Genomic DNA, 27596 nt, shown 5'->3' on the forward strand with positions numbered 1-27596 from the left:
TGTCACATGTATTTGTTTTGTTTAAAAAAAAAAATTATTCCTCTTTTGAGTTTAAATTACATTTAAAAACTTTACAAAACTTTTAGTAATTTTATAAACCTACAAATCTTAATTTACTTTAATTTTTTATTTTGTTGTTTCTAACCTGTCTATAATAACCTGACTTTTTATAACTGGAAAGGTTAACTGCACTAGATCCTTCCTTTGCTTTAGTGTTAGTGGTACATCCTTGGATCCATGATTTTCGTTAGCACTAGCTAGTGTAGCGTACACTCAACTACACTCGAGGGTACTACACTAGAAAACAAAGAAACGGACCTATTATTAGTGGTTTGTGGTGTGCTCCTCTCTCTACAGTCACACAGTCCTGCTCGCGCTTATTGTCTTTAAAATCGCCGATTATGACTAGGAGCCATAACATTTGTGCAGCTAGAAATTGTTGTAATAACGCTGAAAAAAGTTGTATCAGCTTTTTTTCTTTTCCGAGAGATGTTAAAAGGTGAGCCTTAAATTAGGATTAGCCCTTAACCAGTGACATGCGGTATGTGATACCTTGACAGTAAATTTTGTTGTAAAACATGTTTTATAAAAGATTTCTAGAACACCATCTTTGAGTGGTGTGTAATTGTACCTACTCCCAACTGCTGCAATCTTAGTATATATTTGAGCTAAGTTGATGTAAACTGCATGTTTATTTTTCTATGGTTAAAAGCAGTCCAGTGTATTCTTTTTCTATTAGTATGGCAGCAAGTTCATCCAGTTGCTGTACCTTCAAGTGGAAAGCACTATTGTACTATTTTTGAGTTACCAATACTCAGGTTTTTTTGTAATTCAGTTTATAAAGGATTTTTTTATTTCCATTCTCATACTCCACTTCCATTTTCATACTCCACCATTTTTTTAACATTATGCATTTATTCATAATTTTCTTGAAAAGATAGTTTATTTTATTTGGAGCAGTATTATATTCTACAGCAGTGTGGAAAATCGTACCGTAATTGTAGGGCTGGAAAAGAAGCCAATATCCACTTTTTATGTTTCGAGAAATTCGCACTTAATTTATAATTTGTACTATAAATCACTGTATCCAAATAGAAAGAAGTTTTGACGATAATATGAATAGTTCAAGTGCGAATTAAATATAGAATTTAAAAAAAATTTAAAAATTAAAAATGAAATAGTTTTTTTTTTAATATTTTGGCGTTTGGTTCTTTTGATATGTATAGGAAAATGAGACATGGATCTTTTTGTAAACAATTTTTATTTTAAAAAAAAATGACAATAATATAAAAGTAAAGCGCCTCTCTCGCAAAACCTCAAAATATGTGGTAATATCAATGAACTGTCAGCACTGATGGAATGGCCCCGTCCCATTCCAACAGTGAAGTGAGATAGGCGCCAACATACAAGAGAGAGGTTCTAGCACTTCTAGAGAGACATGAGAGAGACAGAGAATTTTCAGGTAAAATTTGCTACAACTACAACGTACCTGACTAGCACTGTCCGATTATCTTCCCTCCTTTACCTGATTATCTTCTATCTCATCCTGGCGCCATTAACTTCGTTTTATGGCGATTCCATCAGTGTTGACAGTTCGTTGGGTAATATACCTATTCTAATCTTATTCTCCGAATTCAAAATCCACTTCATCACCAAACCCATCTGTGTTATCATCGAAATTTCTATGTTGAAGATTTTTATAAAAGTCCTGAATATCTTGGGGAATAAGAGCTAATAAACTTTTTATATCAGCTAGTTTTTTGTCGGAAATAGCTTTTCCTTTTGGATAAAAAAGTTTGAATTTTGAAAAAAAATTTTTTGCATATATTCTTGCTGTCTTCCTGTTATGCCTTTTTTTTATATTAACCTCTTGAAAGGCACCCTCTTCATCAATTGATTTAAAACATATTGAAAAGGGTTTATCTTTAATAATTCTAATTACTCTGGCATTTAACCAGCTGACTTTTTTATCTAGTATATCTACTTTTCTGTTAGTAAAATTTCTCAATTTCTTTACTGCCTAGGATAACTTCTTTACCATTTCTTGAACGATAAACTTACGCTTTTTTGAACATTCTACCACCACATCCTTAAACTCTTTAAGTGTGTAGATTCTAATTTGTTTTTTTTTAAAGCACTTTCAGTCTTTGCAAAATTAGATTCATTGGGTAAGTAACTATGGCCAGGCATCAGATATTCAAAATTTATTGCTTTCAATGATTTATGTGTTTCTAGTACACTTTTGAGAAAAAGGACAATTTTTAGGTTCCGGTTCTGACCACCACAAGAATCAGACCATAAATTTAGCTCTTCAGTTTCAGCTCTACACTACTAGTCTCTTTCACTACCATCGCTAGTTTTTTTCCTCTTAAAGACATTTTTTTCTCTTAACCCTTTAACAGGCAAGACCGTCTTAAGACAGTCTTTGCATTTTAGCTTATAAAACTTATACCGAATGGTTTTTGCTGCCACAGTAAGGACATGCATCTTTAAAAAACCTTACTTGACGTTATTCGATACAAATAAACACATTCTGGCATCGCGATTACGTTATTATCGTTAGTCAAGTGCTAACATCCCATAAAATGGCAGTAAAAATTATTTCTTCATAAACATTATTTTTAAATCGTCAAAAAACACATTTAGATCAAAGTGATCAACTTTATAATTTTATGGTAAGTAGATTATATTTCATGTCTCAGTAATATAATAAGATTTTAGTAAAAACTATTGTGTAAATAGGCTTTATAAACAAAAATACCAAGACAGTCTCAAGACGGTCTTGCCGGTTTACATATAAAAAATGTCCCCTTCAGTATGAAATTTTGTTATCTTTTTGTGCGTAGGAACATGCTCATTTTCCTGTTGTTCTATTATTTTTCTTTTCTGTGATAGATGCATCGTCTAAATCGTAACTATAAGAACAAAATCCATTTGGAAGAATAATTGTCTGATGAACAATTATTCGACTTTATTGATTCCGTTGAAATCGACGATAGCATTTATAGTAGTGACGATAGTATTGTGGATCCCGACTATGTTGATTGAGCCTGAAAAGCCTTCAAGTCATTTATTCATGTCAATATACAAAAGTACTTACATACGTCGAAAAATAGTATACAACTTTGGTTCACAGATATAAAATACAAATATAAAAACACAAGATATAAAATACAAGTATAAAAACACAAGGCATAATATGAAATAATACACACATCAATTAAGACAGACACTTTCTGGGTTCCTAAGAATAAACAAAGTACAATTCAACAATTCACAACCCAGTTCCAAACATTAAAGTTAAAATTTAAAAATTCATCACTGCTGTAAAATGCCTGGCCTATGAGAAAATTCTTTAGTTGTTTTCTAAATTGTAAAATTCAGTAATTTCAGTAGGCAACTTGTTGTAGAATGTTAAACCATATGAGTTTGGTCCGTCTCTACTTCTTTGGAGCCTGGTGTAGGGCAGTATTAAGGCATGCTTATTTCTGGTTTCATATTGGTGTACATCCTCATGTCTTTGATGACAATCTATATTTTGTTTCACATGAACAAGACTCTCCAGAATAAATAGCGAAGGCAGAGTCAGTATGTGCAGTGCAACAAATGCTTGCCGACATTCTTTCTGATAGGACAGGCCAGCAATTATCCTTACTATTCTTCTCTGAATACGAAAGACATCTTTGGCTCCAGCACTGTGACCCCATGCCAAAATTGCATAGCTGATGTGTGAATGACACAGTGCAAAATAGGCCTGTTGTAAAGTGAACTGAGATACACACTCAGAAAGTCTTCTAATCAGAAAAGTTGTAGTTCCTAACTTAGCAACAAGGGACCGTGTATGAGCCTTCCAACATAATCCTGCATCCAAGTAAACTCCCAAAAATTTTATTTGTTTGTCTGCATCTCCGGATGGAAGCTGTCTTGTTGAAAAAATCAAAGACTTGGTTTTATTGATGTTTAGAAGCAACATATTTGCCGCAAACCATTGTTCTGCATTATCTTGTGCTTGCTTTGATGCCTCTATTGCTGCCTTACAATCCCAATCTTTGCAGGTAATAGTAGTATCATCAGCAAAAAGAGTAAATGAACTGGTAAGGTCCATCTGTGGAAGATCATTAATATAAATTAGAAACAAAAGTGGTCCCAATATTGAGCCTTGAGGTAATCCAATATTTATAGCTCTCTCTGCCGACCTCACTCTACCCACCTGCACAGTCTGCTTTCTATCGGAGAGATAGCTGGAGATCATTGCAATGCTACTATCTCCAAACCCATATCTCTCCAATTTCCTGAGAAGCAGTTCATGTGAAACACAATCAAAAGCTTTGCTCAGGTCACAAAATGTAGCCGACAGATAGCAACTCTGCTCAAAAGCCTCTTGAATCTTCATCACTAAGTCCATGATGGCTTTTGTCGTATTTAGACCCCTCCTAAAACCAAACTGACTATTTGTGAACAAATTTTTGGATTCAAAGTACTTAATAATCATTGCTGCCATACATTTCTCAAATACCTTTGATATTATAGGAAGGAGTGATATTGGCCTATAATTGGATGGGTCGTCATTGTCACCCTTTTTATAGATCGGTACCACCACTGCTTTTTTGAGCAGATCAGGAAAGATGCTTTCCTTAAAGCAGTGATTTATAAGTGTTGTTAATGGACCAGCAATGAGATGTTTCACTCCTTTTATTATGTTAACCGAGAATCCAAAGTAGTCTCTACTTTTCTTGTTCACCATATTTGTTAAAATGTCTCTGGTTTCAACGAGAGAAACATCTTGGAAGAAAAATTCTTCCCCAAACATGGTGACATTAAAATCCAAGGGATTGAAAAAGGAGGGTTGAATCTGGGTTTGCAAGTTACAGGCGACATTAGTGAAGAAGTCATTAAATTCATTAGGTGTAATTTTTGTTTCTAACTTACTTTTAGACTTGTTTCTGTGTTCATTGATGATATCCCACATACACTTAACTGGATTGGATGCAGTTGAAATAAGGTTATCATTGGCCTTTTGTTTAGCAGATTTTATTGCTAATTTGTAATCTTTTTTGTGATTTGCTAATAGAGTTTTCTGAGCCAATGTAGGAAACTCATCATACTGCTCCTTTAGTAAGTAGAGTGTTTCCCTCATGGACTTCAAATCATCGTTGAACCAGTTTATTAGTCGACTTTGATCTCTACGTTTTTTATAGGATTTTTCAGGAAAAGAGTGTAAGAAAGCCTTACTTAATTTATTATGAAATGCAAAGAATTTAGCTTCAGCAGACAAGTCAGAATCTTTTAGAAACTCCCATTTTAAACCTTCAACATATGAGAAAAAAGAACATTTACCCTTTTGTGTAATTGGTCTAAAAACAGATCTAACAAGTGCTGGATCATTACCACTAGTAGGCACAAGAAAATCCAGAAGCTGGCCACAATGATCAGAGAGTGCAGTCTCAACAACCTCCAGATTACAGTCATGATGATCCAAACTCAGAAATATATTGTCCAGACAATTATTCCCCCTTGTAGGTTCAAAGACCAACTGGGATAGTCCAAAAGAGGAAAACAAGCTAAGCCTTACAGCCTATCCAAGGTATCAGAGGCTAAATCACAAGTTATTGACGACTGCATTCAAGAAATGCTTGAAGCTGAGACAACTGATGCATTTGTAAATAATATAAATTTGCCAATGGATATTAGTAATGTTGATCAACCAGCAGCTTCTTCAACATTAGTTTTGGATGATGTAGCGACCAAAACATCACGCAATTGATGGGTGGAGTCGATTTGATGGATGGCCTTATGGGTCGATATGACATTCGAGCTAAAAGCAGAAATATTATGATACGGATATTCTATCATTTTGTCGACATGGCCGCCACAAACGCATTCATACTATATAAATGTATATGTGCCGAAAAGGAAAATAATTCCAGTGATTGTTGCGAAGAGGAGAGGCTTCTATCTCTTTCACAATTCCGTGAAGAGATAGCATCTGGCCTTGTTTCGTTCAAGAAAAAACGAAATGTAGGTCGACCCATCATCAGCTCGAAATGGTGAACCTGGTTCTTCTAGTAAAACTAGATCATCTGGTGTTGAAAAAAGAGCGGTTCATCAAGTTGCTGATGTACGTTTTGATGGTGAAAACCATTTTCCAGTTTGGGTTGATCGAAAAGGCAAGAAAAGGTGTAAGCTGTGTAGAAAATCTGATACGCAGCTTGTTTGTTTCAAATGTGACCTCCATTTATGCGACACAGTCGGTAAAAATTTTTTTTGGGATTACCACCATCAAAAATAACATGTTATATACTTATTTTTCTTAATAAAACTTGTTTTATAATAAACATCTACCAAATTTATTTTTTACTCATAACTCGACAAGACCGTCTGTAGACGGTCTTCACTATTTCTCACTATATATATTTACTTGAAAAAGAAATATCAACTTCAACAGATAATTTTTACGATTTGGCCTGTTAGAGGGTTGAAACTTAGGAAAACACTGGGACGTTAAATGTGTCATAAACTGTCGTAAACTATTTAAAACGGTCCAGGCGCTAAATCTTAATAAAAAGCATTTATTTACAAAGAACCAACCACCGTCTGTCGCTTGGATCTCTTTTAATAAACACGTGAACGCTGTTATGTAAGTTTGCCAGTTGGTTCGACAAGCGGTAGAGTGAGCTAGAGTATATATGTGGGTTAGATCTTTTGCCAGTATTTAAATATAGTTGCTTGAAGGCGCTTAGTATTTTTAATGCAAATTTTAAGATTTTGGCGTTTGGCTCCTTTGCCTGTAACACCCTTCAATTTATGTAAAAAACAAAGACAGTGATATAAGAAAAATTCATATTGAAAACTAAGGAGAATAGGCAATGGTATGACATATCACATGTCCTGAAACATCCACGTCTGCAGTAAGGGTTCATGTCGATTACAGATATTATATTAACCTTTGAGTGGTAACGTACGGTCCCTGACACCGACGTAATGGATTTTTCGTGGTAAAACTCAAATGCGCATACTTTTTTGTTCGCGCAGCCAGGTAGCTTTCAAATCCTCATCACACTATTCAGTCTTGAAAAATCTGTGGCCAAGTGTGGATAGTTCATATGTTATTTGACCTGACGGTGTGAGAGACCGAGGTTACCATTTGTGTTATACTTAACGGTAAGTTTTTGTCGTTTTTGGTCCATAGTCAGTTTAAATAATAGATATTAATTTTAGGAGTTGTATGTGAATATTGATTACGAAAGAGAACAAGTCCGGTTGCAACAACTTTTTGACGAAATTGTTGCTAATTCCAAACCAGAACCGTACAGTGCGGTGCAGTGGAGTGTATAAGAAAATGAGGAAACAAACGGACAATAATTTCAGTTTGTGTTTGACATTTGTTGAATAATTTTTTTTTGTGACATTTCAACCCTTGTCGATATGCTTGTTGATATTTTGTATTCAAAAACTTGACATGTTTTTGTCAATTAGGTTAGTATCTAAAAGAAGCCAATTTTTGTAATGTGCATTTTTTTCCCGAATATAAATAAATATTGATAATTTCTTACTATATTGTTATTTAAATATAGTTATATTAAACATTTAGTCACGTCAAAATATTAACAGAAAATCACCCGTGTTGAGCTGGCCCCCCCCACTTGCAAAAATTAAAAAACAAATAGCCCTGATTTATGAGCTATTTATGAGCTCTCATATCCCGCAAACTAAAAATTTTGAGCTCGTTCCACTGAGCAGGAATTTAATACCCTAGTGGGGGGGGGCTGAGTCAGCCCCCCCCACTACTTAAAAATAGGAATATTGAATCGGTTTTTGCGGCAGAATTACGAGCTATTTATGAGCTCTTGAAATTATATAGTTTCGATTTTTGAGCTCATCCCCTTCACCCCCAAACAACCCTTTAATTGATTTAACTTAAGAGAAAGATGCTGAGAAAACTTAAAATATATCGTATTGCGGATATGATTCATATAGCTTATATACTCTAAGAATAAACTATTAAATCCAGAGCATTTCGATTATTGAGCTACAACCCCTTCGCAAGAAAACCACCCTATCTTCCCGGCTTAAGAGAAAGTTGTACTTAAAATGCATTAAACTAATTATTTGGCGACTACATATCATTTAATAATTTATAAGCTTCCAAATTACGCGCATTTAGATCAGTAGATTGCAATTTATTTTGTATAGTGCAGTCACTGAAGGTAAAAATCAACGATTACCTTCAATTTCGGTGAACCTTCATCGATTTTCACGAAAATTGGTCAGTAGTTAGAGGATACGTCAAGAAACAAAGGTGACATGGTACCACCTTGCGCCTTTACCCTGAGGGTGGATACCGCCCCTTCTCGGGGGTGAAAATTATTTTATAAAAAATAAATGCACAAATCAATAAAAGAACAAATTAAAAGCAAAATTTATTATATAAAGTTAATAAAATAAGTCAATACTTTTTAAGTTATTAAAGATCAAAGATTTTAATTATTTGTGAAAAAAATGCATGTTTTGAAAAGGTTTTTTGTAAATCACTGAAAAACTTTGTTTTTACAAAAAAGTTAATAGTAGTTTAATTCGTATAGCTTATATTCTAAGAATAAACTCTTAAATCACGCGTCTTTCGATTATAGAGCTACAACCCCTTCGCAAGAAAACGACCCCATATTCCCGGCTTAAGAGAGAGTTGTTCTTAAAATAATTTAAATTAATTATTTGGCGACTACATATCGTTTAATAATTTATGAGCTTGCAAAATATACGCATCCCAATTATTGAATTGCCATTTTCTTTCTATAGTGCAGTCACTGAAGGTAAAAATCAACTAGTACCTTCGATTTCGGTAAATCTCCATTTATTTTCACGAATTGACAATAACAACTTGGGGTTTTAGCATGGGGTATATGTCACCCCTTCTCGGGAGTGAAAATTACTTTATTAAAAATAACCCCACAAATCGAGAGAGGGACAAAGTGTAAGCAAAATTTGTTATATAATGTGATTAAAATAAATCAATACTTTTTGAGTTATTAAAGATCAAACATTTTAATTTTTGGAAAGAAAATGCATGCTTTAGAGCGATTTTTCATAAATGACTCAAAAACTGTAAGTTTTTATAAAAAAGTTTTCATCACTAAAATTGAAGCTAATAAAAAATATAATAAATTGCTTACTTGAAAAACCCTTTAATGTTAATTTAAAGTAAGTTATTGGTAATTAAATGTATATTTTTTCCGCGACTGTTAAAATCTAAGGGTTCAAGCTTAAATAACGGGAAAGAGATGCATTTTATAACACTTAGGTACTAAATACTTGTCAAAGTACTTAGAAATACCTATGAAAAATAAGATGCAGAAAAAGTTGATAGTATCAAAATCCGCTCACCAATTTTCGTGAAAATGAAGGGAAATTTACCGAAATCGAAGGTACTAGTTGATTTTTACCTTCAGTGACTGCACTATAGAAAGAAAATGGCAATTCAATAATTGGGATGCGTATATTTTGCAAGCTCATAAATTATTAAACGATATGTAGTCGCCAAATAATTAATTTAAATTATTTTAAGAACAACTCTCTCTTAAGCCGGGAATATGGGGTCGTTTTCTTGCGAAGGGGTTGTAGCTCTATAATCGAAAGACGCGTGATTTAAGAGTTTATTCTTAGAATATAAGCTATACGAATTAAACTACTATTAACTTTTTTGTAAAAACTTAAAGTTTTTCAGTGATTTACAAAAAACTTTTTCAAAACATGCATTTTTTTCACAAATAATTAAAATCTTTGATCTTTAATAACTTAAAAAGTATTGACTTATTTTATTAACTTTATATAATAAATTTTGCTTTTAATTTGTTCTTTTATTGATTTGTGCATTTATTTTTTATAAAATAATTTTCACCCCCGAGAAGGGGCGGTATCCACCCTCAGGGTAAAGGCGCAAGGTGGTACCATGTCACCTTTGTTTCTTGACATATCCTCTAACTACTGACCAATTTTCGTGAAAATCGATGAAGGTTCACCGAAATTGAAGGTAATCGTTGATTTTTACCTTCAGTGACTGCACTATACAAAATAAATTGCAATCTACTGATCTAAATGCGCGTAATTTGGAAGCTTATAAATTATTAAATGATATGTAGTCGCCAAATAATTAGTTTAATGCATTTTAAGTACAACTTTCTCTTAAGCCGGGAAGATAGGGTGGTTTTCTGGCGAAGGGGTTGTAGCTCAATAATCGAAATGCTCTTGATTTAATAGTTTATTTTTAGAGTATATAAGCTATAGGAATTATATTCGCAATATGATATATTTTAAGTTTTCTCAGCATCTTTCTCTTAAGTTAAATCAATTAAAGGGTTGTTTGGGGGTGAAGGGGATGAGCTCAAAAATCGAAACTATATAATTTCAAGAGCTCATAAATAGCTCGTAATTCTGCCGCAAAAACCGATTCAATATTCCTATTTTTAAGTAGTGGGGGGGCTGACTCAGCCCCCCCCACTAGGGTATTAAATTCCTGCTCAGTGGAACGAGCTCAAAATTCTTAGTTTGCGGAATATGAGAGCTCATAAATAGCTCATAAATCAGGGCTATTTGTTTTTTAATTTTTGCAAGTGGGGGGGGGGGCCAGCTCAACACGGGTCAGAAAATCACAACCTAAGATATTCATTATTAAAAAAGTTGGTGTCGTAGACCGACGTTACCAACTATGTTACAAGAATTCACGTTACCGGCGGAAGGTTAATTATTATTAAAAGTGGATTTTCATCTTTTATTAAATAAATGTTTGTATTTAGGGCAACAATTTGGTTAATGGCATGTGGACGAGAAGATTTATTGGATCAAGCAGAAAATGTACATAGAGGTTATCGTCTTTGTGGTATTCATTTTGATAATAAGATGTTTCTTAATGATCTGAAAAATCGATTAACACCTTCTGCAGTTCCTACAAACTTTCCTTTACTGGACAGCACATTGTCTGAATATTTTGATCATACTTATTCTGCAGTAGTCCAGAACGTGTCTCTTCCAAGATGTCCTATTAATCAAGGTAAATAAAATAAATCTTACTTACAAACAAATCTACCCAAATATCAGCATATGCAGTAAATATAAACATAATGAACAGAACAAAGAAGTCAGTGGAAGAAACCTACGTTGAGTTGAAACAGAGTGCAGAGGTTGTAGGGCCGGTAATAAATACAAATAAAACAAAACTACTCATAGAAACCAGATCAAATACACAGGCGCAACAACAAAACTTTATACAGTGATGAGCGCGCTAATAACTGGCAAAATAGCACAAAAGATGGAAAACATATTAAGTTGTGAGATAAAAAGAAATGAAACTAGTCGAGCTGGGACATTTAGCGATATTAACCTATAAATTTACATTATATTGACTGATTCCCATCTTTACACGTATCAGAGGAGTATGTCAACTAAAGCTGTCACTGTGACAGTGGTAGTTTCCAAACTCGTGCGATACGTCTAAAGGTGGGAAACATTCCATATAATTTAAATGTACAGGTTAATATCGCTAAATTTCCCAGCTCGACTAGTTTCATTCCTTTTTATCTCACAACTTAATATGTTTTCCATCTTTTGTGCTATTTTATTTGTAGAACACGTGAATAGATACCTACTTAGGAATGGACCTGGTCACAAATAATGAAGAAGAACCATAATGAAATAGGAGGCTTATGTTGGCAAATAAAGCCTATTTCGCGATGGGCCACATATTCAAATTGCGAGACATACACTAGAAAATAAAACTCCGGGTCTATAAAACAATAATCAGGCCCGTAGTAAGTCATGGGTGTGGAACATTTATTTATTTATTTATTTATTTATTTACGGGCAAGCCCAATTCAGAAAAGATTATTACAAAAAAAATATTACAAAGACAAAAGCAAAAACATAAACAGTGTCAACACAAAGAACAAATATTACAATATGTATTGGATAACAAAGCTATTAAGTTAAAAGAAAAAACGCTGGACGGAAGGGCCGCCCGAGAACTTTATCGTACCGATCTATTATCGTTATCGTACTAGATACTGCCATTCTATAAAAATAACAAAGTTACTCGTTATTTTGATATTTTAGAAACACCTTGTATACTTGAAAATATTTTATGGTTCTACGCATCATTAATTCCCGCATTTGAGAAAATGTTCGGGGACACACTATAGATTATTGCATAAATCAATAGAATATTAGTCATACTTTCATTTCAAATTAGTCCATTTTTCTGAGAAATTAATAGTTTACAATATTTGCATTTTACTGCATGGATTGTAATGAAATTTTGGGAGTAGCACAAAGCCCAATCACCTAATTCAAAGTCTATCCTATATACTATGGCGCTTTTATCGTGGGGGCGGTTCTCACCACTTCTCGGGGATAGAACATTTTTATTTGCGAATTGCATGGAGCAAAAGGAAGAATTTTAAGAAAATTTAAAAATGCGCCCTATAATTTGATCTTATTTTTTTCACCCGTCCAACTTTTTGAAAGTAGAAATAACACTATATTAAGAGGTATTGCAAAAGAAAAACAATGCATTTAAATTCTGGTGAATGAGGGGTTAAATGTATGTACTTCTCATTTTTCCTTAAAGTACATTAGTCATATATTTTTTTGCACCATATCTCGCTTAGTTTGAATGTAACCGACATTTAACAGTGCTCGTTTTAAAGGCCTTTTCAAACACTACAAAAGCATGAGCATTTTGAGCATGCACCAAAAACCAAACTCTTTTTACCTACCATATCTCTTTTTGTATTATATATAGAAAATTTACGAAGGAACGAATCTCTTTGTTATTTATAATTAAAAAAAAATTTATATAGTGTTTTTAGTTTGATGCATAGTTTTTAAGGTATTCACAAAAAACCGTCCTAAAACGTGTCATTTTTAAATGAAAATGGCCAATTTTCAACTGCGCATAACTCAAAAAGTATTGAGTTCTCAAAAAAAAGTATAGATCAGTTTTTGCTTAAAAATAGGTTCTCTAGCCACTTCCATGCTTATTTTGACCAATAAATTTTCCACCCCCTTGAAGGGGTGGGAATTGCCCCAAGATAAAAGCGCCATAGTATATAGGGTAGATTTTGTTTCTTGAGCTATTCCCTACTTACTGTGAAAATATCAAGTACATCGATGTAGTAGGATGGAATTCGGAGCCAAATACCCTCATTGACTGCCCTATAATAATGCTCTGCTATGATCGCGTGAGAGGACACACACAAGATTCTAGCAAAATTTCAATTTTCTGTAACTTTTCGAGTTTTTGAGTTACAGCAACGAGTTTTATGTCATTGGAAAGATAATTTTACATTCTTTCAAAATATGTAAAAATATACAGGGCGTATGTAAAAAATTAAGATTTATTTTTCATTTCCGGTTAAACCGGAAGCCATATTGTGGGTAAAATTTATTGTGCTAATAGATAATAAAGTACTATATATGTCTGCCAAATTTCAAATTTTAGTTTCTATTACAGAGGTAGTTACGGGCACTCGAATATTTTTTTATAAAAAATTCATAACTCCCCTCCTATGAGGAGTTAAGAAACCTGACTAATGTTATTCAATTTACCGATAGGATATCAAAAATATATCAAAAAATAAACAAATTCCTTGGAGTCATTTTTGAGAAAATTTAGTTCAAATTTATGTCAAATTTTGACCCCTTAAATATAGGCAACCCATAACTTTTTCTGAAAAACGATAATATTCTTGTTATAGCCCCATCTTTAGGCTATATAAATGTTTTTTCAAATTAAATTTATCTTAAACAAATTTTTAGATTGGTAGGGAAATGTGTCGGGTGGGCGGTCGGGCATGCTGGCCGCCATTTTGGATTTGGAAATGTCAAATTCCGTATTTCTATTTATCTATCGATGAGCTAACTTTAAGTTAAATTTCATTCGTTTCGGTCAAAATTTGCAAAAATGGGCCCCAAATAACCCCCCTATTTCGGCCCCCCTTTGAGAGGTTTTTTTCAAAAGCTTAGTTTCTCGACAAAATTCTCTTAAACTTACTCATACCGAATTTCATCGAAATCGGTCCAGTAGTTTTTGCTGGGCGGTGGCGACATACGTACGTACATACGTACGTACATACGTACGTACATACGTACGTACATACTTCCGACATGTTTTTTTTATTTGCTTTTTAGACTCAGGGGGACTCAAAACGTCGAAAAAAAGTGAAATCTGAAAAACATTTTTTTGCACGATCCTATAACTTTATCTATTATACTCATACTGCGTATGTAGTACGATAAAGTAAAAAGAACATTACGATATAAAAAACAATCTAAAGTTTAAGCTTAAACATTGTTGATAGAAATGGTATTATTAACATCTAGTTATATTTGTATGTTCAACAAATGGTTTTTAAATCTATCCAAGGAATTGCAGAATATATTTAAGTAATTTAGAGATTTCGCAAGTCTAAGTGTTCATGGTAAAACATTGTTGTAAGTATAGTTATATCTATGGAAGCTTATGTGAAAAGTTTGATTTTGTCTTGTTGACCGAGTAGGAACAAAAAGACTAATTTTTGACAGAAGATCGGGACAGCTACTATTACCATTAATAATGTTGAATAAGATTGTCAGATCTTTTCTTTTTCTACGGGTTTCTAATGAAGTAATATTCAATAATAATTCAATATCCGTGTAGCTACGATATACCTATATGTTTTTTAAAAGCTACGTATCTGAGGAAGATATGCTGAACTCTATCAAGTTTATTTTTATGAACTAGATAATTTGGAGACCACACAGAGGAACAAAAATCAAGATGAGATCTAACAAGTGAGCAATATAAAATTTTCATTGAATTTATAGCTGTGAAATCACGAGATGTTCTTTTAATGAAACCAAGCATTTTCATAGACTTTTGGGCAACGGTACTAATGTGGTGTTTAAAGCTGAGTGAAGAGTCTAATATTATGCCTAGGTCTCTGATTTGTGTGCATGATTCCAATGCTTGATCGTTAATAGTATAGTCATGTTTTAGCAAATGGTGCTTCCTACAGAAACGTATAATATAACACTTACCAACATTTAATTCCATGCCATTAAGAGAGCAACCACTGGGATAATTTATTAATATCTGATTGTAGTCCAAGAGTATCATCATAAGATCTTATTATCGTAAAGCACTTAAGGTCATCAGCGAAAAGGTGAGCTTTTGTATGGGAAAAACAAGTGGTAATATCATTCATGAATAGATTAAAAAAAGTAGCGGCCCCAGATGTGAACCTTGGGGAACACCTGAAGTTACAGGAAAAATGTTGGAATAACAGTGATTTACTCTAACCATTTGAGTTCTGTTTTTTAAATAACTACATAACCACCTAAATACCAGACCGTCAATACCATAAGAACGTAATTTATGTAATAGAAGGTCATGGTTTATCTTACCAAAGGCTTTAGAGAAGTCAGTGTACACTGAATCAACCTGCAAACTCTCCTCCAGGGCTTCAGATAGGTAGTCAGTATAATTAAGTAGACTTAGCTCAGCAGATTTACCGGAAGAAAACCCAAACTGTGAGTTAGTAATAACACTAGATCAGTCGTAAGTAAGAAATTCAGTTATAATGCTTTCAAATACTTTAGGGATAGTGCTTAGAATAGATATGGGCGATAGTTCTTAATATCAGATTTAACACCTGATTTATAAATAGGAGTTACATAAGATTGTTTCCAGAAGTAGGGAAATTCACCAGAATCGACAGAGGCATTGAAAATATGATAAAGTGGTCTAGACAGTATAAAGCTGCATTCTTTTAGAAGAATAGGAGGAATCCCATCGGGTTCCGGTCCCTTATTAATATTCAGTTGTGACAATCTATCATATATTTTTGATATTTGAATGTGGTAGGAAGATACATTAACGTTGAAGTGGATTTGGTTATGGTAATAATTTAGTCTTTGGTTAGTATACACAGATGAAAAATGATTAGCAAATAAATTGGATATATCATTTCCATGAGAGGCAATATAATCATTTAGTTTCATTGTGTCAGGTGTTATGTTGTTTTCTTTTTTGCTATTAACGTAACTGGAACATGGGTTATATTATAACACAGAAATTAGCCAATGCATTAGATATGCACGAAAGAAAATATTATGTAGGATACTGGGCCCAATAAGTGAAAATAACAACTAGCACCTTAGATATAATAAAGAAATCTACAAACAATACAGCGAACCAACACTAGCACAATACATTAGGCTGCAGAGATTATGGTGGGCAGGGCACGTGGTCAGCATGCATGTGAACAGAATCCCCAGAATGTTGAAAGACCAATAAAGAGATGGGAAGACGAAGTAGATGAGGATGCCAAAAACTTCCTAAAAACGTATTCATAGAAAAGAACAGTAGTAAATCGAGATGATTGGAGAAGCTTGCTGAAGGAGGCCAAGGCCTGGTTTGGACTGTAGTGCCATTGAATGGATGGAAATAAAATAATCTGGCTATGTCCTTCCAAAACGAAAACTACGACGATGGAAAGAGTATATCGAGGAACTATTTCATGCCCAGAGAGAAGCTAGTACATCCGTAGATAGCCAAACGGGAGATGTAGGCCCAGAGATAACCAAAGCAGAGGTTAGTCAGGCAATAAACTCTATGAAAACCAATAAATCTGCTGGTCCAGATGAATTGCCTAGCGAGCTGATAAAGTTGGTCAACGAGAAAAACCTGGACATAATAGTAGAACTGTTCAACGCTATCTATACTACAGGAATCATCCCTAGAGAAATGTTGACATCAGCCTTTGTGTGTTTGCCAAAGAAGGTGAATGCAAAAGAATGCAGTGACTACCGAACCATAAGCTTAATGTCACATACCTTGAAAATTCTATTGAAAATTATCCACGCCAGAATACACTCTAAACTGGAGCTGGATATTAGTGACACTCAATATGGGTTCCGCAATGGCATGGGTACCAGAGAGGCATTATTCTCCTTCAACGTGCTGACACAGAGATGTTTGGATGTTAACCATCCTCTTTACGTCTGTTTTATAGACTACAATAAGGCGTTTGATAAAGTAAAACATGATCGACTCATGGAAATCCTAAAAAATAAAAATCTAGATGAAAGAGATTTAAGACTAATAACACACCTCTATTACAATCAGCGAGCAATAGTAAGAATTGAAAAAGAAACATCTGAAGAAATGGAAATAAAGAGAGGAGTCAGGCAAGGCTGCATACTATCACCTCTATTATTTAACGCTTATTCTGAAGAGGTAATGCGAGAAACTCTGGAAGATGAAACAGTCGGCATAAGAGTAAATGGAGTCTTAGTTAACAACATCAGATATGCAGATGATACAGTAATAATAGCCGATAGTTTACAACACCTGCAAAGACTCATGAGTAAAATAGTAAGGTGTAGTAGGGAGTACGGACTCTCTCTCAATATCAAAAAGACGAAGTTTATGAAAATTAGTAAAAACAACCATAATACTAACGAAATCTTAATAGTAGAGGGCCAGCAGATCGAAAGAGTAAAAAAGTACACTTACCTAGGAACACTTATAACAGAAAATAACGACTACACTGCAGAAATAAAAGTCAGAATCGAAAAAGCACGTTCTAATTTTATAAAAATGAAAAAGGTCCTATGTAGCAAAGATTTAACATTAGCTCTTAAAGTACGCCTAACAAAATGTTACGTCTACAGTGTTCTATACTATGGAGTGGAATCATGGACGTTAAATGTAGAAACAATGAGACGACTTAACGCCTTTGAAATGTGGACCTATAGAAAAATTATGAGGGTTTCCCTGGTAGATAGAGTTACAAACAATGAAGTACTGAGAAGAATAGGTAAAGAAAAGGAAGTTGAACTTACAATTAAAGAAAAGAAGCTACAGTATCTCGGACATGTGATGCGGGGCGAGAAGTATGGCATCCTACGACTCATAATGCAGGGAAAGATAGATGGCAGAAGAAGCATCGGAAGAAGACGAATTTCATGGTTGAAGAACCTGAGAGAGTGGTTTGGATGCAGCTCGAAACAACTATTTAGAGCTACTGCCTCAAAAATTAAAATAGCTATGATGATTGCCAACCTCCGTAGCGGAGATGGCACCTGAAAAAGAAGAAGAAGATGTCCTTCCATTCAGATCTCTTGTGCCCTTCTCCTCATTGTCTTATATATTCATGGTTTTCAGGTCGTCTTCCACGTTATACAACCATCTCATTCTGGGCCTTTCTTTTTTCGTCTTCCTACTGGCTTCCAAAAAGCATTTGATACAGTTCAACACCGAAAAATGATGGACGTTCTAACAAAAGCCCAAATGGATGATAAAGACCGGCGTATAATACAAAATTTACACTGGAACCAATCAGCCACAATAAGAACGAATCTTGGAGGTGAACCAACGGAAGCAATCCAGATTCTACGAGGCGTTAGACAAGGTTGTATACTTTCATCTATATTATTTAATCTAAATTCAGAGGAAATATTTAGTGAAGCCTTGGAAAATTGCGAACATGGAATAGTTCTAAATGGAGAACGCCTAAACAACATCCTCTATGCAGACGACACCGTTATTTTTGCAGACAGTTTGAACAGTTTACAGCAACTAATAAACAAAGTAAATCAAGTAAGTGAAAGATTTGGATTCCAAGTAAATATATCAAAAACTAAATTTATGATCATCAGCAAAAGTAAAATTAGAGACGCCCAACTACTTATCAATAATACACCAGTGGACCGAGTAAAACAGTATAATTATCTTGGAACAATAGTAAATGAATAATGGGATCACTCACAAGAAATAAAATGTAGAATAGAGAAGGCTAGGAGTGCATTCAATAACAAGGCCAAACTCTGTAAAAGCCATAACCTTAATCTGGAGATAAAAGTAAGGCTCCTACGATGTTATCTCAATATTGTATTACGGAATTGAATCCTGGACACTAACTGAAGTAATGGAGAAAAAACTTAAAGCCTTCGAGATGTGGCTATACAGGCGAATCCTAAGGATATTATCGACGGACAAGATAACCAACGAGACCGTATTACGAAGAGTGCTCAAAGAAAGAGAGGTGATGTATACCATTAAAAGGAGAAAGTTAGAATATCTCGGACACATAATGAGAAACGGCACTAAATACAGATTACTCCTTATTAGGATAGCTTTCCTATTCGGAAAGCGAGGAACACAACAACAACTAATCTATTTAAATCATCAGTTAATAAAATAATTATAGCCAGAATGATAGCCAATACTCGAAACGAATAGGCACTAAAAGAAGAAGAAGACCAGCTTCCATTGTAATAGTTTCTTTGTCGTTTTTGTATCTTCTTGTCGCTGAACATGTCCCAGCCATGACAGTCTTTGACTTTTCACAAATTTTACAATATCATACCCTTCATTCAGTTCATTAACCTCGTCGTTTCTCCTGATTCTCCATGTGCTGTCTTCCTCTTGGAACGGAGCCAGATACTTTCCCAGTATCTTTGTCTCGAATGTTGAGCTTCATCTTTTTTGTCATAACCTTTTTTTTGTGCTTCAGGATCAATTCCCTTGAACGTTTCCATTAATAGTGTCTTGCTTCTACTAAAAATAGCGACATCATCTGCATATGCAGTAATTTGCACTGTTTTGGTATTTATACAGTATGTCCCTGTAAGTTGTATCCATATGGAAAACTTTTTTATGATTAACTTTACGAAAAAAAGTTATTCTTCATAAAAAGCTCTGCATGGTCCAAAACCTAAGATTTAACTATCAAATATCAAATTTTTGAATATTATACGAGGTATGTCAAAAAGTTTGAATATCACTCAAGAGTAAAGTAGCTTTATTTTTCACAATATTGAAATTTGCTATTATGAAAAGATGTTTGGAATTAAAAACTATATTCTAGCATGCAATTACATCCTTCCATTTGATTTTTTTTTTGAAAAATTATGGATTAACATTATTTTCAGATATGTACAGTAAAACCTCCGTTAACCGAAATAATTGGGGGGAGGCTGTTTTGGGCCGAAATAATTGGGGAGAGGGGAATTGTTTCCGTTTTACGATAAAAATTTACTTTTTATTGACGAATGTTCGCCGTTTCGGTTAAACGATGTTTCGGTTAAAAAGGTTTCGGTTAACGAAGGTTTTACTGTGTTTCAATTCAGATAACTCTTTTATAATTAATTTTACGAAAAAAAGTGATTCTTAATAAAAAGTTCTGCATGATCTGAAACCTACAATACAACCGTCTTATATCAAATTTTATCAATTTTATACGAGGTATGTCAAAAAATATGAATTTCGCTGAAGTGTAAAATACGTTTATTTTTCACAATATCGAAAATTGTTATTATGAAAAGTTATTTAGAATTAAAAACTATGTTTCAGTATGTAATTACATCCTTCTAATTGAAATATTCTGAACTACAAATATACTTTACTTTTGATCTAAATTTATTTTTTTTTGACATACCTCGTATAAAATTGATAAAATTTGATATAAGATGGTTGTATTTTAGGTTTTAGACCATCCAGAGCTTTTTATTAAGAATCACTTTTTTTCGTAAAATTAATAATAAAAGCGTTATCAAAATTGAAATAACTGAAAATAGTGTTAGTTATCCATAATATTTCAAAAAAAAAAATTTTAATTAGTGGGATGTAATTGCATATTAGAATATAGTTTTTAATTCCAAACAACTTTTCATAATAGCAATTCTCAATATTGTGAAAAATAAAGCCACTTTACTCTTGAGTGAAATTCAAACTTTTTGACATACCTCGTGTAATATTCAAAAAATTTGATATTTGATGGTTAAATCTTAGGTTTTGGACCATGCAGAGCTTTTTATGAAGAATAACTTTTTTTCGTAAAGTTAATAATAAAAAAGTTTTTCATATGGATACAACTTACAGGGACATACTGTATAATAAATAATAATATCGTATTGCATTTTTGCCGAGGAGATCCTTTCGGACAGGTTCCGCCACCATTTACATCTTTAACCCTGTTTCAAATAACTAGTGTCGATGTACACACTAGCCCAGGGGGACCGACGGCTTAACGTACTCTCCGAGGCACGGTGAACAGGTCGTATCATTTTTAGAAATGAAAATGGATTGTCTGTGCCGGGGCTCGAACCCGGGCGCTCTGGCTTATGAGTCCAGTTATCATGCCGCTGCGCTACGGCTGTTCACTGGTATTTACGGTTACATTGGTTTTCCTGATGACTGCCCCAAGGACTAGGTTGAACAGCATGGTTGAAAGTGTGTCTCCCTGTCTCACCCCCATGTTGATGTCAAACAGGGGAGACAGTTCTCCATCTAGTCTTTATGAGGTTGATATATTTTTTAGTATACCTAGATTAAGAAGGTCTTCCAGAATTTTGTCTATTTTCACACTCGCAAAGTCTATATACATATTGTATAGTTCTATGTCGTATTCATAAGCCTTTTCTTGTATCGTTCTTAGTATGAATATGTTGTCTGTAGTGGCTCTATTTGGTTTGAATCCATTTTGATAATCACCAATTATATTTTCGGAGGATTCTGACAAATAGAGGTTAGTAATAGGGAACTTGCACTAAAAAATTTTTTGCATAAAATTGTTAATTTATGTTTAAAAATGTTATATTCAAAATATTACGTCTTAACAATGAATAGTGTATGTACAACATCTGATCAAAGTTCCGCACCTAAAATTTCCGTTTCAAACAACTTCAAAAGCGCGAGCTTGGGTCTGACGTCACAGGCCACATTTATCGTTTTCGCCCGTTTGCTTTGAATGCAGTTTGCTATTGCCAGTTGTGCGTGTCGAATAACTGTGACGTTTGCTCGGTATTTATGTTATTGTATTTAGTGTAGTTTAATGTATTTAGTGTGTGATATACTTTATCAAAATGGAAAACAAATCTGCGCAATATAAGTACTATATAGTGCCTGGATGCATCAAAAAGTTCTTTTTTATGAAATTACTTTTGTCGTTTCTTGTGTTGAAAAAAGAAACACGTAACTTAAAAATAAACAAAACTTAGTAATAAAAGTAAGAGTAACTAAAAAGTATTGGTGCTACTATAGTATGCGATCTACAGTCATGTTTCTACTATAGCTTGCGGTCTACCGAGGGATGCTGTGTGAGTATACCCTATTCCACGAACATACGCCTGTTTTGGATTACTTCGACAACGAATATTTTACTGTGCAAAATAAGAAGAACGAAAGTAAATTGCAAATTACATTGTTGTTTATTGGAATAATTATTAGCGCCATTTACTTTCGTACTTCTTATGTTGTACAGTAAAATATTCGTTGTCGAAGTAATCCAAAACAGGCGTATGTTCGTGGAATGGCCCATATAAGCTGAGATGATAAAGATATTAACTTGTAAAATTACAATAATGATTCTTCTTATTTATGCGTATTATTAACTTTGTAAAGAAGGGTTTTGTTGGCTATCGGTACGTCTGATAATCACCATAATCTTTTCTCAGAAGGCTTTGAACACAATAATGAAAGGCTCCAGTAGGTACTAATAAACATTACAATTAAATATAATAAACTTCATAAAAATTTAGTTTCTTTATTATTATGCAAATTACACCGTAATCTTTTCCAGGATATACGAAATCCTTCGATTAGAGTTAGGTAGATGAAACCCACGGGGAAAACCGTTTACTATAATACATATAATGGTACCAATTTCAGTTTGAAACTAAGCTGATTGGGGAACTACTTACAATATATAAGATCAACATAAATAATACGTAGGAATTTTCAATTAAAGACGATTAAAATGAACTGTTGTACTTAATCGCTTTCTTTTGAAAACCCCTCGTGAGTAATAATACTTATACGTTATAAACACATTAGTAATTTCTAAAGATTTATAAATTTGACTTTAAAGTAAATAAACTGATTGTAGAACTATGGAAGAATACAAATAATAGCTGGTAATATCCATTTAAATACGATTAAAATGTAATACACCCGTAATACCTAATCGTAGACGTAGATGACTGTGGCCTCTGACGTCAGACCAATAGAAGGACGTTCAAGAGCATCCTAAGATATTTGAATTTTATAGCATTTTCAAAGCGCCCTAATTAGCGTACGGGTTAAAAATATTTGTTTTTTTCGCATGCAAGCGTTTTAAGATCATGTTACCTTATGTTTTTTAATATTATTTTAATATTTAAAAATTTATGCAAGTTCCCTATTTCGAATAATAGGAATAATTTTATTTGGTATATTTTTAGCTATGGAATTTAAAGCTGAAATTCAGGAACAGTTCGTTGAACATAACCAAATATACGAAGAGGGCAATCCATCCACGTCAAGAGATTTTAATGCCGTGAAAAGTGAAATAAAAATTGAAATTAAAAAAGAGTTTGATGAATGTGACCAAATATATGCAGATAATCAGCTATCAACATATACAGATCTTGGTGATTTAAAGAATGAACTGGAGGAAGATATCTCAGGTGAGAATAAAAATATTCCTAAATGAAGTTTAAGGAATTTCACCAATGTAATCTAATCACTATAACCTGCAAAGTAATGCTGAATTTTCCATAATTTTGATATCATATTGTAGGTTCTCTATGTAAGGTACCTACATATATGTATCTAATTATTTTCAGTAAAATTAAGAGATCTGTTCAAAGCCTGGTTTTTTCTTTGTATTTTGTTATACATGACTTTTCAGAGTTTTACTGTTGGTAATTTGTATCTTAGTGTTTTGATTTTTACTTTGGCGATTTCATCATCATGACCTATACTAGATTATTGTCAATTATTGTGTGCTTTGCTTTCTTGTCAACTCAGTATCATTATCATCTTATTTTTCATGTGCCTTGTCCGTTGCGGATGTTGGCTATCATCATAACAATTTTAATTTGGTTTGCAGCATTTCTGAATAACTCAATCGATGTTAGTCCAAACCATTTGCGTAAGTTTTGAAGCCATGAGTGTCTTCTTCTTCCGGGTCCGCATTTGTTCTCTATTTCACCCTGTATTATCAGTTGGAGTTTATGATATTTATCATGTCTCATAATATGACTTAGGTATTCAAGTTTCCGTTTCTTGATTGTGAAAGATTTCTCTATGTTGGTGGTGTGAGTCGTCCAGGATATTTTGAGGATACATCGGTACACCCACATTTCGAATGCCTCCAGCTTCCTCATTAATGTGTCCGTTATTGTCCAGGCCTCTGCGCCATACAGCAAGACTGGAAATACATAGCATTTTAGCAGCCATATTTTTAGTAGGGGAGATATGTCGCAATGGGTGAATATATTTCTCATGTTGTTAAATGTTGCTCTGGTCTTTTCAATTCTAGATCGTATTTCGGTTGTTTGATCCCATTTCGAGTTGACGACTGTTTCAAGGTATATTTACGAGTCAACGTGTTGAATTAATTGGTTTTTTATTTTCAATGATCTGGCAGGTTTTTGAGTTTTGCTGACCAGCGTCCATTTTGTTTTATTTATGTTGAATTTAAGTCCTCTTTCTTCACTCGCTCTTTATCTTGTAGTTATTTTTATTGCACATTTTACTGATTGGCTCATGAAAAAATACATTTGTTCTTGTAAGTTTTTGTGACTAGGATATAGCTTTTTTTTAAACATATCATTAAGTAGAACGTCATATTATTATTATATTATTGTTTATTACTACATGTGTTTTTATGTTAGTTATGGTAGTTTTTATGTTCATTATGCAGTTTCTGCATTAAGTTTTTGCCGTTTTTACAGTTTTATTTTGATTTTAGGTTTTTCTGAGAATAATACAACGGAAATAGCACATTCATGTAATAAACAACAAGAGAAACAAGACCCTGACGAACAAACATTAAAACATATTATTTCTTCTGAAGATTTTTCTTGCAAAAATAATGTAGTGGAAAAGATTGACAAAAGATCTTACAAATGTGACATTTGTTTTAAGAAGTTTCCCCAAAAAGGTAATTTGACAGATCATTTAAGAACACACACTGGAGAAACACCGTACAAATGTGACATTTGTTTTAAGAAGTTTTCTCTTCAAGGTAATCTGAAAATACATTCAAGATCACATACTGGAGAAAAGCCACACAAGTGTGAAATTTGTTTTCACCAGTTTTCTCATAAACAGAGTTTAAATATACATATGGGAAGACACACTAAAGAGAAACCTTATAAGTGTGAAACTTGTTTCAAGCAGTTCACTTCAGTAAACTATTTAAAATCACACCAAAAAACACACTCTATAGAAAAACTTTACAAATGTGAAATTTGTTTAAAGAAGTTTTCTCATAAACAGAGTTTAAATATACATATGAGAGCACATACTAAAGAAAAACCTTATAAGTGTGAAATTTGTTTTAAGACATTTTCTCATAAACATAATTTAAATGTACACATGATAACACACTCTAAAGAAAAACCTTACAAGTGTGAAGTTTGTTTTAAGTCATTTTTTCAAAAAAGTAATTTAAAAGTACATTTGAGAACACATTCTGAAGAAAAACCTTATAAATGCGAAATTTGTATTAAGCAGTTTACATTATTAAATCATTTGGAAAGACATGTCATAACTCACTCTAAAGAAAAAAAATACAAGTGTGAAGTTTGTTTTAAACCATTTTTTCGTAAACACAATTTAAATGATCATCTGAAAACACATTCTGGAGAAGAACCTTATAAGTGTGAAATTTGTTTTAAGCAGTTTTCTCTTCAAGGTAATCTGAAAGTACATTTAAGAACACACACTAGAAAATGTCATGTATTGAGTAGTGTAACGTTATAAACGGCATGTTGTTATTATTTTATTTTTAAATAATTATTTTACTCTATTTTCTTTAATAATTTATTAATAATAATCTGTATTTGTTTTACTCATTTCTCGTTAAAAACTCAGTTGGCGCCTGTTATAGGCAACTTTCTTCATTTATAATAACTTTTGATTATATTCTAAAACATCTGAATCATGATACGGAGCATACTTATTCCAACTTTCTATTCACTAGACACTGTCAATGTCACCCCATCGTCATTATCCCTACTTTCAATATGGTGTGAGAATTTAGGAATTTTGTTATTTAAAAGAAATGTAGCGGATAATAAATCATTTTTTTTTATTTCAAACAGACGATTTCCAGTTTATGTAACGAATAAAGCACGTTGGGTGCTATTCGTATAACGACAAATTACCACAGAGAATTGAAATACTATTGTAAAATAATATTTCAATCAACTATGATAGTTGTCGTTTAGTGGCTTTAGCTCAGTCTCTCAGGTTGTGAGTACGCCTTGCCTTCATCAAAAGATATGAACGCTGAAAATTTAGATGGAAGCAAACAAAACAATAAGTTAACTAATTAGGTTTCATTTCATTAAAAATATAATAAAAATGTGATGTATTTGATTCAATATTACAATATACAAATTCTTGCCGAAGAGCTAACAATTTTGGATTATACTTAGGCTTATGTCGTCATTGGACCATGTGAAACAAAAAATTCCAAAATATTTTATTAGCATATGATTTTCTAGGGGCAGTGCTGCCAGTTTAATGTTCTTCGACTTTTTGGTATCACTCAGAAGTTAAAATAGTGACATTTTTTGGAAAAAAGGGTGAAAATCAACATACTTATTATTGTTAAACAAAAAATACGCATAAAACAGACAACATCTCGGGAGAATTACCTCACGAGATGTCTAAATAAAATCTATGCAAAGTCATTACTTAGGTGGACACAAAATACGTTTGTGTATTTATTTTTATAGCATGTGTACTGTAACTCAACGGTTGTAGTAACTAGAACACTGCCCAAAAAATCTTGTATATTTGCCTAAAGTACTGATAGCTCAGGTTTATGAAAATATAAATTATTTCTCAATGTATTTTCGTTTATTATAAATAATGGAAATTCCAAACACATATTGTACATATACCAATATTGTAATCTAAGGAACATATTTCATGCAGTAATGTATATGTATATCTAAATAAATTGCTGTTCACGCTAGTAGTCTTTTGTTGAGTTTTATTGAACCATTCTATATTTACACTATTACAATGTATTCTATTCTCACGAATAGTAACAATGGGAAAGAAGACGAGTAGATAGATGAAACGTAACAATGGCCTTTCAAAGGGTCTCTCCTTGCCCCTTTACTTTTCAGCCTCTATATTGCTGCCATGCCTGACACCGAATCTGGGAAGTTTGGATATGTTGACGACTGGACCCTTGCAACAAGACACCAATCTTTAGAAACTACAGAAATGACTCGCACGAATGACTTATCCATCCTCAGCGAATACTTTAAGAAATGTAGATTATAACCAAGTACTACAAAAACTGAAGTATGAGCTTTTCATCTAAAGAAGAGGCTGGCAAATAGAGAATTCGAGTGTATTGCGATGACAAACAGTTGAAACCCAATAAATAGCCGAAATACCTTGTGGTTACTCTATAAAAACGCTCACATTCAGAGAACCCCTGACGACAAAAATTGCAACAAAACTAAAAACACGTAACAATATAATACATAAACTCTGTAGTGTTACTACATGGAGGTCTACAGCATCGACCTTAAGATCCTCTTCTCTTGGACTG

The 27596-nt window shown here is 33.3% G+C and overlaps 1 protein-coding gene across 1 annotated transcript; it reads left to right on the forward strand.

The window, feature by feature from the left end:
• LOC114327022 (zinc finger protein 73-like) lies at positions 1–26986 on the forward strand. The gene is made up of 4 exons (XM_028275516.2): positions 1–499; positions 10791–11044; positions 23254–23478; positions 24768–26986. Exons 1-4 carry the CDS (start codon positions 402–404, stop codon positions 25781–25783), a joined length of 1593 nt encoding a protein of 530 aa, XP_028131317.1. The 5' UTR covers positions 1–401; the 3' UTR covers positions 25784–26986.
• The last annotated feature ends 610 nt before the right edge of the window (positions 26987–27596 follow it).

Source organism: Diabrotica virgifera, chromosome 1 (assembly GCF_917563875.1).
Source record: "Diabrotica virgifera virgifera chromosome 1, PGI_DIABVI_V3a".
Taxonomy (NCBI): Eukaryota; Metazoa; Arthropoda; class Insecta; order Coleoptera; family Chrysomelidae; genus Diabrotica; species Diabrotica virgifera.